This window comes from Eleutherodactylus coqui, chromosome 1 (assembly GCF_035609145.1).
Source record: "Eleutherodactylus coqui strain aEleCoq1 chromosome 1, aEleCoq1.hap1, whole genome shotgun sequence".
NCBI lineage: Eukaryota > Metazoa > Chordata > Amphibia > Anura > Eleutherodactylidae > Eleutherodactylus > Eleutherodactylus coqui.
Window position 1 is genome coordinate 58,629,338 of NC_089837.1, and position 14,429 is coordinate 58,643,766.

The 14,429-nt window shown below is 45.8% G+C and overlaps 1 protein-coding gene across 3 annotated transcripts in view; it reads left to right on the plus strand.

Moving 5' to 3' along the window:
• The window catches only part of ITSN2 (intersectin 2), a 173,748-nt gene that overhangs the window by 59,447 nt on the left and 99,872 nt on the right, over window positions 1-14,429 (plus strand). For all 3 annotated transcript variants that reach the window (XM_066596589.1, XM_066596615.1, XM_066596598.1), the window contains exons 6-9: window positions 588-791; window positions 3,768-3,864; window positions 6,744-6,886; window positions 9,638-9,701. In XM_066596589.1, the coding sequence (XP_066452686.1) occupies window positions 588-791; window positions 3,768-3,864; window positions 6,744-6,886; window positions 9,638-9,701 (508 nt within the window). The remainder of the gene's footprint in view (window positions 1-587; window positions 792-3,767; window positions 3,865-6,743; window positions 6,887-9,637; window positions 9,702-14,429) is intronic.

The following is a 14,429-nucleotide window of genomic DNA, read 5'->3' on the forward strand; positions in this document are numbered from 1 at the left end:
CAGCTCAGTTTGAAATAGGAGACGAGGATTGCTAAGACCTTTCACCTTAGTCGCCTGTTGGCCAAAGTGGAAGGGGAACAAGAGGGAATTAACACCTCTGCAAGGGTCTAGAGGGCGGGTAATCAAATGATGGGCTTTCATGTATGATAGACTCGCCACCCCTGCTTGCTGCACCTTAAGGAGTTTATCACACTTTTAACTGTTTTCATACAGCTCCATACATTGCACAGTGGCCCAGGCTGGTACTACAGGCTGAATCCTATTCAAATGAATGCAACTCAGCCTGCAATACCAATCTGGGCCACTGTGCAATGTACAGAGCTGTCTGAAAGCAGCTAAAAGTGGGACTACCCATTCAAGTGAATAAATTACAGGTTATGCTGAGTGTTTTCCCCCACATATGTATTTATCCATCTGCTCAGCTTTTCCTGTTCTGAACATGCTCCCCCCCCCCCCCCCCCCCCCATTGACTTGTACTTTTGACCTGGAATTTTTGTGGAATATATATATATTTTTTTACATCATGTCTCACAATTCAGATGAATGTGTTTTCAGTGTATTGTTGGTCATTTGTGTTCTATGTTCAGGAATGGGAAGTATGCCAAACCTGTCTATGCCGCCATCTATGCCCACGCTGTTACCCCTCGCACCCACCACTTCGTTGACCTCAATGAGTTCTCTGCCACCCATGCCTATGTCTAGTCCCCTGGTGCCTTCTGTCGGCTCATCATCAACATTGCCAAATGGAACGTCCGCTCTCCTGTCCTCTTTCACTGTGCCTTTGTCATCAAGTAAGTGTCTGTGCAAGTTGTGTGTTTCTGTAAGAGATGGATATCTGTATACAACGCCTCACAGAGAAAATGCCACACCCTGATGAAACTGAACACACAGGGAGAGAACTAAATTCTAAACAATGGATGTTAATATATAATTACACATCTCCTTCGGTCCAACAAAAAGGGTGATCATTATGTAGTGGGGCCACCATGATGGCGGATCAAGTCGTTAACGCGACATGGCATCAGTTCAGTGAGTGCTGGGGTAGTGCTGACAATGTGGCATTGACCATAGTCCACAGTTCATCATCATTAACTTGCCGTCCAATTCTTTCCAAGATCTGAGGATCATCCTGGTCAAGGAATCACTTAGACACCTTGCAGAGCATACCTGCTGATGCTCGCTGTAAGGAGCCGTGCGTTATCCTGATTGCAAATGGCGTTTGCTACTCCTTCATGATATGGTAGTGTGATGGGTTGTAGCACCCCGTCAACGTAATGGTGTGCTATCAATGTGCCACTGCTATGTACTATAAGTGATTGGGTGTTGATGCCGATGACAATTGGAACCATGACCTCTCATTGATGAGCGGTGTGGTGCTCTAAAAGGGCAAAAGGATGAGCCAATTGCCTTGGCTCCTCCAGATTCTCGCTCGGCGATCATCATCGATGAGACAGAATTTTCATTAGTTGTTGAACACCATCCACACTGTGTCATTCGTCATGCCAGGTAGCCGTGAAAGCATTCATGACAATGTAGCAGTGTGAAGGCCAGTCTTCGCAAAAAACGGCTGGACCTCAAACTCGCCCCAGCCAATCTACACAAACCGTGATCAGCAATATTAGAGCATCCAAATCCGTTATGTACACTCCGCACAATGTCAGCAGCTGTAGATCATGGAACCGCTACGGCTGGACGCGTCAAGCTATCTTCAAATTTGACCCACGGTTGTGGTGGCCTGTTGAGTTTCTGCCGCATTGTAGTTGGGCTATGATGAAACTTTTATTTGTTTAATGAAATGTCTTTCAGCGGCATCTTGGAGGAATCTTCACTCCTTTAATCTTTATCTAGACACAACAAGTGACACAAAGCAGTTTCCATGGGCGTGACCTCTACAGAGTTGGCTTCACAAACTGGTTTTCCGTTTTTATCATGCTCCCAGATCACATGATCGGCTTGAAATGGCATCATTTTGCAAAACTTGTTTGTCTGAACATACCCTGTAAATTGCGCAATGCTGTGATAAAATCTCCATGGTGTGGCGTTTCTCCTGTGAGGCTGTGAATATACACTAATAAAAATGGGGGAAAACATCAAAATTAGGGATGAGCGAGTATACTCGCTAAGGCACTACTCGCTCGAGTAATGTGCCTTAGACGAGTATCGCTGTGCTCGTCCATAAAGATTCTGGTGCCGGCGCGGGGCGGGGAGCTGCAGGGGAGAGCAGGGAGGAATGGAGGGGAGATCTCTCTCTCCCTCTCTGCCGCCCGCTCTCCCCTGCTCCCTGCCGCGACTCACCTGTCAGCCGCAGCGGTCCCAGAATCTTTATGGACGAGCGGGGAGATACTCGTCTAAGGCACATTACTCGAACGAGTAGTGCCTTAGCGAGTATACTCGCTCATCTCTAATCAAAATATAAATTGCCCGCTTTTGGAAATCCTTTCCACAAGCATTCCAAGTAAGTATATCAGCCTTGTTTTGTATAACAGGAAAGGCAGGAATCCCACTTTTAGGATGTCTTCGACCTGTAAAAATATATCGCCTATTTCAACACCCGCAGGATGGTTTTACACACAGTGTGTTGCGTCAAAATGCCATGGATCCCCGCCCCCCCCCCCCCAACGCTTTGGTGCTCCTCATTGGTCTTTGTTTTTCGGTATTGCAGCAATTACTGTCTAACCCCATGACTGCTGCAGCCAATGACTGAGGAATACCGAAGCGGCAGCACTTGAACAGCTGATCTGTATGCTGCATAGCCAGAGCTGTATGCACTAAGTTACTAAGCTCCCCCTAGTGGTGGCTTCAGGCAGACATTATTTTTATCATTTATTTGTTTGCCTTTGTGAAGGATCTGGATGTCAGTATCCAGGCAAAGAAATCTCCAAGTATTTATAAAGATATATTGCGAAATAAGTCAACGCAGTAATTGGTTATCTGTTTTTTGATCGCTTCAGATTACACTGCAAACGTAAATATGGGGAAGAAATGGATCAGATACTTTGTGGCATTTTTTGTTAATTTCTATTGAAATCGTTGGGTCTATTTTGGTGTTTTATTTTTGTAACTTTTTAATTGTAGAAAATGGTGAAAAACCTGATAGATGTGAATTGAACCCTACGTACATCATGATGCATCACTTTTGCTGGTCTTGTTGATGCTTTATCCTATCTCACACACAGCAGATGTGTTGCAGACATTTCTATGGCTGTCTCATTCCTCTGAATGGGGCTTGCAGAAATCCATGCGCTTGACACCAAAACAACCCCATTCTGGTGAAAGGGACTGAATTTCCCTCCTAGGTTTCTGTAGCCTATCTGCGGTGTGTGAGTATATCCTTAGTACATCACAATCTGTAGCATTAATAATCTCATTCAAACACTTCGGGAAAAAATCCTCAGAAAATCCACTACAGAATTGACCACCTGGGTGGAGTTTAAATCCCCAGCATGTGAATGTATTCTGCAGATTTTACATTTCAGGGGGGGTTCGTACGTAGCTGACTTGCTGCAGATTTTGTTGCAGACCCGCAGCAGATTTCACCCTTTCAATTAAATTAAAATTGAAGGTATGGAATCTGCTGCAGATCTGCACCAATATTCGCAACACAATATGCAGCAAATTGTCTACATGTGAGCATAGCCTTACAATGCAGATGGTCAGATCTGCGTCAAACCCCGTTCTGAACTGGAAGCTCTGACCGTGTCGATGATCTAATGCCTCCATTTATCTAATTGTCCGTTCCTAGTATTTACTGATGATGTATGTTTCAGCACTGCCTCACAACAGCTCACTCTCATTAATGGCCGGAGGATTCCACAATCCCGGGATGCAGAAGACTCAGTCCCTAATAGACCTGGGCTCCAGCAGGTAAGAGTTGGGGGTTTCATGTAATTCATCTTTATAAAATATGGCTGAGGGGGCTGTCTCACGACAACCCATACCTGGAATGTAGCCTAGGAACATCCTAAAGTGTGCGGCAGCAGAAGACTACCAGAAATGGCCAAGTTAGCCATCTTCAGTGGTCCCATGGAAGAGAATGCACGTTCTTCATGGCCCCACACTTCAAGAACTTTGGGACATGCTGGGGCCGTATTCCAGGTATAAGCTGTTTTGACATAACATTTTTAGGCTGCCTGTCCACAGCCGCGACGGAATATCGCTAGCGGAGGGGGAGCAGTAAAAGGTCTTCGCGATCAGCTTCTATTAATGGTAGGCTCCCCACGGAGAATCGCGGCATGCCATGATTTTAATCTCGTGAGCGGAAAATCACTATGACTTTCCGCTCGTGTGCAGCAGGCTGTGCTTTCCATAGTTATCCTATGGAAAGCGTGTCATGGGAGCTCCGCATGCGTTTTTATCGCCACGGATCTCGCAATGACACCTCGCCTGTGGACAGCCAGCCTTAATGTTTATCTAAAGGTTATAAACAACCTTTCATAATTCATTTGGCCCCTTTTTCAGCCATGCTTCCTGTGAGATCATTACATATAAAGTTACCTAAGGCCACTCTCACACATGTGTTCTGATAAACGCTGCTCAAAACCCACTGCATTTTACCGCTATTTCAAGCGATGTATTTGAACGCATGGTACGGTGCTTTTAACACACCTCATCATTATGATCATTGTTAAAAAACATATAAACATCAAAAAAGCAGACTGTGCTTGAGAATTGCGGCTTTAGAGCGCGAGTCTGCGAGTCCCCATTAAAATTAGTGGGAGTGTTGTACCGCGATTGGGCGTGGCGCTCGGGATGCCGCGCTAATTGCTGTAAAAAGCAGCTGGTTTGAAAGCGGCCTTACACAAGGAGATTATCGCCCCAATTCTCACTTTTAAACAGTGAATTCAAGCGATCATCATCCTGTGTTCATGCTGCCGCTGACGCCGCTAAGCGAGAAATCGCTCATCTGTTGGAATTCCTTGGCTTTTAGCAGAACTTAAAACCAAGCGACTATTCGGTCGTGTAAACAGGAGGCGCTCAATGTTTACCGATGAGCGATCCCGTTTACCGTGACCGGAGGCGGGCGGCTGAAATTATCTCAGGCCGCTCTGACTCCATTCATTTGAACGACTTTCACTCCTGTGTAAAGTGATTAGTCGGGAGGTAGTCCGTGGGTTGGCTTTTGGGCGCTTATGTGCCCAAGAGTCATCCTGTGCAGAGATAGCTCAAGGCTACTTCCACCCTGGACACAACCGCTGCAGAAACTTCCACAGCAAATTCTGCAGCTTGACAAAGATCCAGGATAGGATCGAAACGTCGCGTTTGTTACCATGGGAGAATAAAGATTTTTTTAATTTGATATACACCTGGAATGTTGCCGTATTTTCTCAACTCTGTATAAAAACCTGTGATTTTGACCAGGAATTGGCTGTGTATCCGCAGCTGATTGTAGTAGCTATATCGCTCCCCCTCACCTTGGACTACTTTGGCTGTCAGCACACCCCCTGCACAGGCCGCCCAGCAGCCTCTAGTGAGTGCAGAGCTGTTAGGTGACTCCACTTCCACATCACCTGACCAGCGGCGCTGCACTCATTAGAGGCTGCTGAGGGGCATGTGCAGGGGGTGCGCTGACAGCCGATGTATTCCAAGATGAGGGGAAGCAATTTGGCTACTGAAATCAGCTGCGGATTTTGATGCAGATTTTTACACGGAAAGGCTGTGGAATTTGCCGTGGAATTTTCTGTTGTGGAAATTCCTGTGTTTCCGCCCCATGTGAACGTACCCTCCGATAGTGGACATACAGGTTGCTTGCAAGCAATAAGCTATAGGGTGTGTCGCTTTACCTGTAGGAAGGTTTTAGATGTATAATTAGCATTCGTCATCTCATGGTTACTATATGGTCCAAGATGTTACAAGAAGCGACTCGTGTGTGTGCGTGCGTGCGCATATTTATATACACACACATACGAGTAGCATCTTGGACCATATAGTAACCATGAGCTCACAAATGCTAATTATACAGGTAAAACCTTCCTACTGGTAAAGCATGTATATGTCCATGTGTAATATATATATATATATTAATCTATTCTCTATCATGATAGGACTTTGTGCAGTCTTGGGAGATCTGGCTGAATACAGCTGTCCTCTTGAAACTGCTCTGCATGTGTGAAAACTGGATTTGTACTGAATGGGTTTAAGGGAGTAGTACGACCTATTGCTATGGGGTAACCACAGTATGGCCACATTAACACAGGGTGATCTCTAGACTTCCAGTTTCCAACTGGCTAAGATGAATGCCAATGCCATGTAGCATTTAGCCATGCTCTTATTGATTGCAACTTGTCCTCGTATGATGTAGCAATGACTTGTTCGAGATCTGCAGATAAGCTTCCTGTGATGTGAGATTGCAGTTAGACTCCTTCATTCCTGGGAATGGTTTGGCTGAACAGGGAATCGGAGGTCCTTCTGCTGTACCCCCACCAATCGCACTTTTCCTAAATCTGCAATATCTTTGTGTTGTAGATATGGGATAAGTTGGGAAAGCGTGTTAACCATTCGGTAACTGTGCCTGCAGTGCCATTTCGGGTTGCTGCACAGTGTGTGGTGCTGAGCGCTTCCGGCACAAAGCAGCTCTGTTCACTACTGTAGTGGGACCAGCTAATAGACGATTGTTGGGGTTGCCGGGTGGCGGACCCCCACTGATCAGCTGATTGATGATCTATCCCGAGGGTAGGTGATTAGCTGATTAGAGCTGGAGAACCCTGTTAGCATTTAACAGTCATTTTTTTTCTTTTACCTCTAAGTTCCAATTCCTCTTCAACCACTTCACTGACGGGTAACTCCCCGAAAGCTAGTTTCCAGGACTGGGCCGTGCCTCAAGCTTCCAGGCTGAAGTACAGACAGAAGTTTAACAGCCTTGACAAAAACATGTGTGGCTACCTTACAGGTCAGTGCGTTTTACATGGGTATTGTGTAGCCTGATGGCACAATGCAACACTCTCCTTCCAGCTTTCTCCAATGCAGATCGCTCTCAATGTAGGGAATGGCACGGTAAAAGAGTGCTAGGTTTCGTTTCTGTTGGAGGAGAGGTCGTTTAGAAAAAAAAAAGTATTCGGAAAAGTTTGCAAGGTGGCACCTTTTGTCTTGCTACAGTCTAGCAGTAGTGTGGAAACAGTCTGCTGAAAGGGCTAATATTTGCTACAAATTGGAACCATTTACTAGTTATGTTCATGCTGAGAACACACAGCGTTGTCTCAAAGGCAAAGGTGGAAAATGCACAAAGCAAAAAATGAAAAGCCATGACAATTTCTTCTACATACTTTGATTCCATTTTCTCTTGCATCACTATTAAGGCTGTGTGTGAGTGCGCGCGAGTGTGTATGTATAGATGAATAGATAGATATATCTCTTTGAGCAGGATATTATAGAGCAGGAGGAGCTGAGCAGCTTTATATGTAATTTTAGTGGAAAGCATTCAGTATAACTTGCAATTTTGTTCAGTTTTTTCATTCCTGCTCATTCTGAACTTAAAAGCGCAGTGGGCGGTCCTAACAGGGATTGACAACCTTCCTTGTATAAGTTAGTGTACAAAGATAGATGTCAATCACTGTTAGGACCGCCCAGATGCTTAGAATGAGCAGAAATAAAAAAGTTGCAAGTTATACCAAATCCTTTCCAACAAAACTACCGTATATTCCGGCGTATAAGACGACCTTTTAACCCCGAAAAATCTGCTCTGCAGTCGAGGGTCATCTTATACGCCGGGTATACAAAAAAAAAAGTGTCAAAAAACACCCCCAAAAAACAGTACTCCCCTCCATCGGCGTTCTGTGGCACTGCTGCAGGCTGTTGCTCCCTCCTCGTCTCTGACAGAGCATTGCTTTCTGGATGCGGGGCTTGAAATCCCCGCCTCCAGAAAGCTAATGCTGTGATTGGCTAACTCAAGTGGCGTCAGCCAATCACGACCATTCAATCACATCATTGAATGGCTGTGATTGGCTAACTCATGCAGTGTCAGCCAACTTCGAATGGCTGTGATTGGCTGACGTTGCGTGAGTTAGCCAATCACAGCCATTCAATGATATTGAATGGCTGATGCCGCATGAGTTAGCAAATCACAGCATTAGCTTTCTGGATGCGGGGATTTCAAGCCCCGCCTCCAGAAAGCAATGCTATGTCAGGGACGAGGAGGGAGCGACAGCCTGCAGCAGCGCCGCAGAACACCGGGGGAGGTGAGTACTGTTTTTTATTTTTTTTTAACACCGCATTCCCAGAGTATAAGGCGACAGTTGGGGGGGTCGTCTTATATGCCCAGTCGCCTTATACGCCAGAATATATGGTATATATCAATCTGCTCCTGCTCACAGATCGGATTGCATGTTCTATGTGACAGGTTCCCTTTGATGGGGTTGTGCAGCTTTACAATACTGATGACTTATCATCAGATCTCCCATCCTAGCAATTGGCTATTTCAGTGAATTAAATGGAAGCTTTGCCTGCAATACCCACCCGGAACACTGCAGTGGGTACGGAGCTACTTCTTTTTGGCCACCCAGGAGCTCCGTAGAGTAGCGCATTAACTTGGCAAACAGCTGATCACCAGTGGTCCCAGGAAGTGGACCCCCTGCCCTTCTATATTAATGGCCTGTCTTGAGTATAAGTCATCAATATAGTAAAGCTGTCAATCCCTTTACATCAAGTAAATTGTAGATCAAGTAAAAATGTATTTCCTCTAGAAGTGCGACTTAATAACATGTTCCTCATTCTTCAGAATTGTATACCCCTGTATTTGCAACATTTTAACTAATTCTGTGTCATATGGATGGGTGAGTAAGATTGCAGAGAATCAAGATTACAAGTGCTGCTGAGCTTTCATTTTCTGTAGAAGTGGGTTTACTGTATTTCTGAGAGATATACCATATTTCTCTTTGAAGCTGTAGGATGCTTGTCTCCACTATGGGGTATAGTGAAGGTACTATGGGGTATAGTGAAGGTACAATGGGGGACATCTATAAACTTTTACACCAGTTTCTGCCATAAAAAAATAAACACTAATTTCTGTGCAAGTGGCGATTTTCTCAAAAATATTTGACTTTTTGTCCCACCCTCGCCACTTTTGTGTGTGTGTGTGTGTGTGTGTGTGTGTGTGTGTGTTTAAGTGGTTGAGGCTTGTCAGACGGGTGTTGCTGCCTAGAACTGACACACGTATATATAATTTACGCCAGAAACTGGCATAAATTTATATCAGAAATGTATTCCAGGTTGGTCCAGATGTATATTTCAGTGTAGGTGCTTAAAGGTGCCAAGATGCGCCTAGTATATGAAGAATCTTGTACCACTTCATGTATTAAGCGCATCCTGCACCAGGGGAAATTCTATTTAGACAGGTATTTAAAATGCCGGCCTTAATAAAGATCCCAGAATGTGTCACCAAGCCCAACTGGATTTTTAGTAGGGCTCGCAATGTGCCATCATATTAGAAGAGAGGGGTAACTGAGGTATGGGCACGATATTTCCCAGACAGGGCATTAAAGGGGTACTTGGGCGTGATCTTTTCAGTCTGGAGGCGCTCATTACAGTGTTATACCCATGTAGTGTTATTACTCCGTTTTGTAGACTATGATCTTGTATATAATCCAGAAGTGACAATAGCAATTCTTTTAACGGCTCTAATACAGTGTTTGTTTTCTATTTGCAGGGTCTCAAGTGAAGAATGCTCTGGTACAATCCAGCCTCTCTCATACTCAGCTGGCTACTATATGGTAAGATACGTCACCAGCACTATGCAATGTTGAGATGTAGGAGTGCGGCATTGTCTCAAACGTGCTGATGGCACACATATTACAGACACGTAGACCATACTTGTACCATTATAGAGTGCCACCCCTAGAAGTTATACGTCTCATTACAGCAGGGTGGTCTAACGCTCATGCCACATTATCCTTTATTGCTTTAATGAACAGACTGTCAAAGTCAGATATTGTGTTTAAGGTAATTCTCATCACTGATTGTGTAATACGTCAGTGCATAGTAGTGGGTGAAGGTCAATGACGTTAACGCTATAGGACGTACAGTTACGTCCTGCAGCGTCAGGGTATTGTGAATGAAGATCGCGCGGCAATCTCCCTTCATATAATGCAGGTGCCGGCAGTTTCTTACAGATGACACCCGCCGGCAACAGCTCTGATAACCCGCACGGCTTGTCAGAGCTGTTAACCCTTTAAATACTGCTGTTCATTCTGACAGCATTTTAATCCCCCTGCCGATGTTTGGGGTCACGTACAGCCCCCCGCGATAAAATCACAGGGAGCCGTGCAGGTGTCATAGCAGCCAGGGGCCTGTGGGGTGGCTTTATAGATTGTCTGTCCGATCGCAGTATGATGTAATGCTATGGCATTATGTTATACTGTAGTAGCGGTCAAAGCATCACAAGTTCAAGTTCCCTGTGGGGACTAAGAAAAAAAAAAAGTAAAAATAAGATTAATAACTAGAGATGAGCGAACACGTTCGGCTCCGCCCCTTTTTCGCCCGAACACCGAACTTTGCGAACACTTCAGTGTTCGGGCGAAAAAGTTCGGGGGCCGCCGTGGCGGAGTGGGGGGGAGAGGGAGAGAGAGAGGGCTCCCCCCTGTTCCCCGCTACTGCCGCCCGCGCCGCCGCGCATCTCCCCGCCCCCCGGCGGCACCCGGACACTTACGCGCGAACACTGCAGTGTTCAGCAAAGCCGGTGTCCGGGTGCGGATGTGTCCGTAACGGACACGTTCGCTCATCCCTATTAATAACGTTTTACTAATTATTAGAAAAAAAAGTAATAAGTTTAAAAAAAAAAAAACCCTTCTGCCATATTTATAATAAAATCAAAATAATAAAACAAAAATACATATTTGGTATTGCTGCGTCCGTAAAAGTCTGATATATCAAAGTAATGCATTATTTACCGCATGGTCAGAAAAAACCCCCACCAGAAATGTGCAATTTTTGGTCACCCTGTCTCCAAGAAAAAAAATGCAATGAAAGGTATTAAAAAATCGTACGTATTCCAAAAAGGTACCAACGCAAAAAATGAGCCTTAGCACAACTATGTCGACGGAAAAATAAAGTTATGGCGGCCGGAAAAAAAAAAAAAGTATATATTTTAAAAGAAATTTAGCAAAGCAAAAAAAAACTATATAAGTTTTGTATCTTAGTAATCATACTGACCCACAGAATAAAGTTATCATGTCATTTTTGTTGCACTGTGTACGCCGTAGAAACAAGACGCACACATAGATGGCGGAATTTCTTTTTTTTTCCCTTCATTTTACTCTACCTAGACTTTTTAAAAAGTTTTTCTGTACATTATACGGTACATTAAATGGTGCCATTGAAAAATACAAGTCGTCCCGCAAAAAACAAGCCCTGAGACCTCTATGTCGATGGATAAGAGTTACGATTTTTAAAAAGGGGGTGGAGAAAATGAAAATGAAGGGGAAGGGGGGGCATGTCCTTAAAGGGGTTGTCCCGAGGCAGCAAGTGGGTCTATACACTTCTGTATGGCCATAATAATGCACTTTGTAATATACATTGTGCATTAATTATGAGCCATACAGAAGTTATAAAAAGTTTTATACTTACCTGCTCCGTTGCTAGCGTCCTCGTCTCCATGGTGCCGACTAATTTTCGGCCTCCGATGGCCAAATTAGCCGCGCTTGCGCAGTCCGGGTCTTCTGTAGTCTTCTATGGAGCCGCTCGTGCCAGAGAGCGGCTCCGTGTAGCTCCGCCCCGTCACGTGCCGATTCCAGCCAATCAGGAGGCTGGAATCGGCAGTGGACCGCACAGAAGAGCTGCGGTCCACGAAGACAGAGGATCCCGGTGGCCATCTTCAGCGGTAAGTATTGAAGTCACCGGAGCGCGGGGATTAAGGTAAGCGCTCCGGTAAGCTTCCTTTACTTCCCTGCATCGGGGTTGTCTCGCGCCGAACGGGGGGGGGGGGTTGAAAAAAAAAAAAACCCGTTTCGGCGTGGGACATCTCCTTTAAGGGGTTAATGTGATGGGGACATTGCAGAGAATATACATATGTGGTACATATCTGTTATAGTTGCAAGTCACAATACTATTTTAACCCATTTGGGATCAAGTGTCGTAAGTATCTGGTGCTTGGACCTGGGCTTCAACCCTGGCTTATAGTAGAAATAGGGCATTGAAGCTCTTGCAGCACAGCAGGACCAGGTCAGAGACAGCCGAGGACCTAGTGGAGAGGACATAAGCGTTTGTCCGGCTCTGCCGTGCATCTCTTCAGGTTCCCGTAGACCTGCTTGTAGTTTTCCCTCAGCGCTTCCTGGTCAGGCGTTTTAGGGCTTTTACAGTATGATTTCCTACCGTAAAAGTTGCATTGCACCGCACGAACACTGCGTTTTCATGCGATGCAACACATAGGAAGGCTTCATAACGAAACATGGCTACAAAACCTCACAAATGGCGGCGATGTTTTTTCTCGCAATGTAGCAGGCTACAAAACATCGCTAATGTGTAGGAACCCATTAGAAAGCATGGGCTTCACATACATGCGGTTTGTAGCGCTGTTGCATCTCGCTTTTTTACGCCCATGTGAAAGCGGCCTGAATCTCTCTATAGTAAAATCCTCCCCATAGTAGCAGAGTATTAAATGGCGTGTAACAGTGCCCCCTGCAGAGTTGGAGAGCCGCTGTGCGCACAGAGAGGCAGATATTGGATTAGTCACATTGTGCAGGGAAACGGACCACAGTCATAAGACCGGACGTGAGCCGGCAATGTCTTGTGCACTGCGAGGCTTGATTAGAAAGAAAGGAAGGAAGACGGAAGATGTTTAGGGAAATCCTCAGCTGTTTATGCACTGTGAGGCATAAGAAATGCATGTAACCTTTATCTTCACACTCCGCCATCCTGAGGACACGGCCGGCACTCGCTGCCAAGTCCACAACCGTGCCTGCATATTGTTTGCATTTGTTGCTTACTCTGCAAACATCGCTCTTGGGAGAAGACTTTATGTCAACTCTAACCCTGTTCACTCCAAACACAAGTAGAGCAGCTGTCATTGAGTCGCTCAGAAAAGTCGTTCAATCATAAGAACATTTGTCGTTCCTTTCTTTTAAATGGTTGTTTATTAGTTGTTTGCTGACTTATTGTTCATAGACAGAATCTACATGCAAATGTGTTTGCAAGTCGTTCAGATACAAACAGCTCCGACTTTACAAGAGACTACTTTTGATCAACCTGCGACTATTTTTTGCTAAGCGTAAATGAGACAACTGGCGAATTATTGCTCGTCACTCTGTTGGTGGCCATGTTTACAATGAATGGCCGTGTTTGAATTAGTTCTTTTGAGCGATTAGTCACTATGTATTAAGGTACCTTCAGAGAAAAGCATGACCGCTTCTAAAAACAGCGCCACACTCACTTGCTGTCTCTGATCTAGCAGTTTGGCTCTATTGAAGCAAATGGGGCTGAGATGCAATACTAAGCACAGCCTGTGCACAGGTGTGGCACTGTGTTTAGAAAGCAATGGCCCTGTTTTTTTATTCTGGACTACGCCTTTTATAGCTTTGCACTCAGGTAGGCTGTAAAAGCAAATTGGGTGTCTAATCCATGACCATTGTCCGTAAGTCCCCTTGTCTGGAGAGCAGGACGAGCATGCTGTGCCCCTCACTATAGCGTTGAATGGCAATGTCAGAAAAAACACCCCTCACTGCACCCCCAGTCAACATGACATAAACCTGTTTAACCCCTTAACGACGGCCCCATCGGGAAACTACGTCCTCAGAAAGTGGGCCTTAATCCTAGAGGACGTAGTTTTATGCATCCTCTTTGGATTGATGCCCACTGGCCTGAGGACGTGACAGCTCCATGCTGTCGGTGCCCGCAGGTAGCCGACAGCATGGAGCTGTCATCCCAGGATGCGGGCAGTCCCCCCCGGCATTGCGATCGGCGCTATAAAATGAATAGCGCCGATCGCAAAAAAGTAAATAAAACAGTGTAAAAAAGTAGTAATTCAGCTGCTATGATGGATCGGATCCATCACGGCAGCTGAAAATACTCACACGGCTTGTCGGCGGTGTCCCTCGGAGATCTGGTCCTCCCGGACCCGCCGGCGGCCTTCTGCGCATGCACGCCTGACGATGACGTCACACGCGCGTCGCACGCGCAGAAGCCCGGGTGTCCCCGGCAAATTTAAAATCTCCTGGCTCCCGGCTCCTGAAGGTAGCCGGGAACCAGGAGGTGTTACCGGGGACCACTGTGAGCGGTCCCCGGGCCCGCGATCACCGCTATCCATTGCGATAGCGGTGATCGCGAAAAGGTTAAAAAAGTAAAACAAAAGTAAAGTTTCACCTCCCCTCATGGATCGGATCCATGAGGGGAGGTGAAGATACTCACCGCCGGTCCTCTGCGATGTCCTGATGTCCCGGGACCCGAAATCCCCGTCTGCGCATGCGCGCCCGATGATTGACATCGGGCGTGTGCACAGAGGGGCTCAA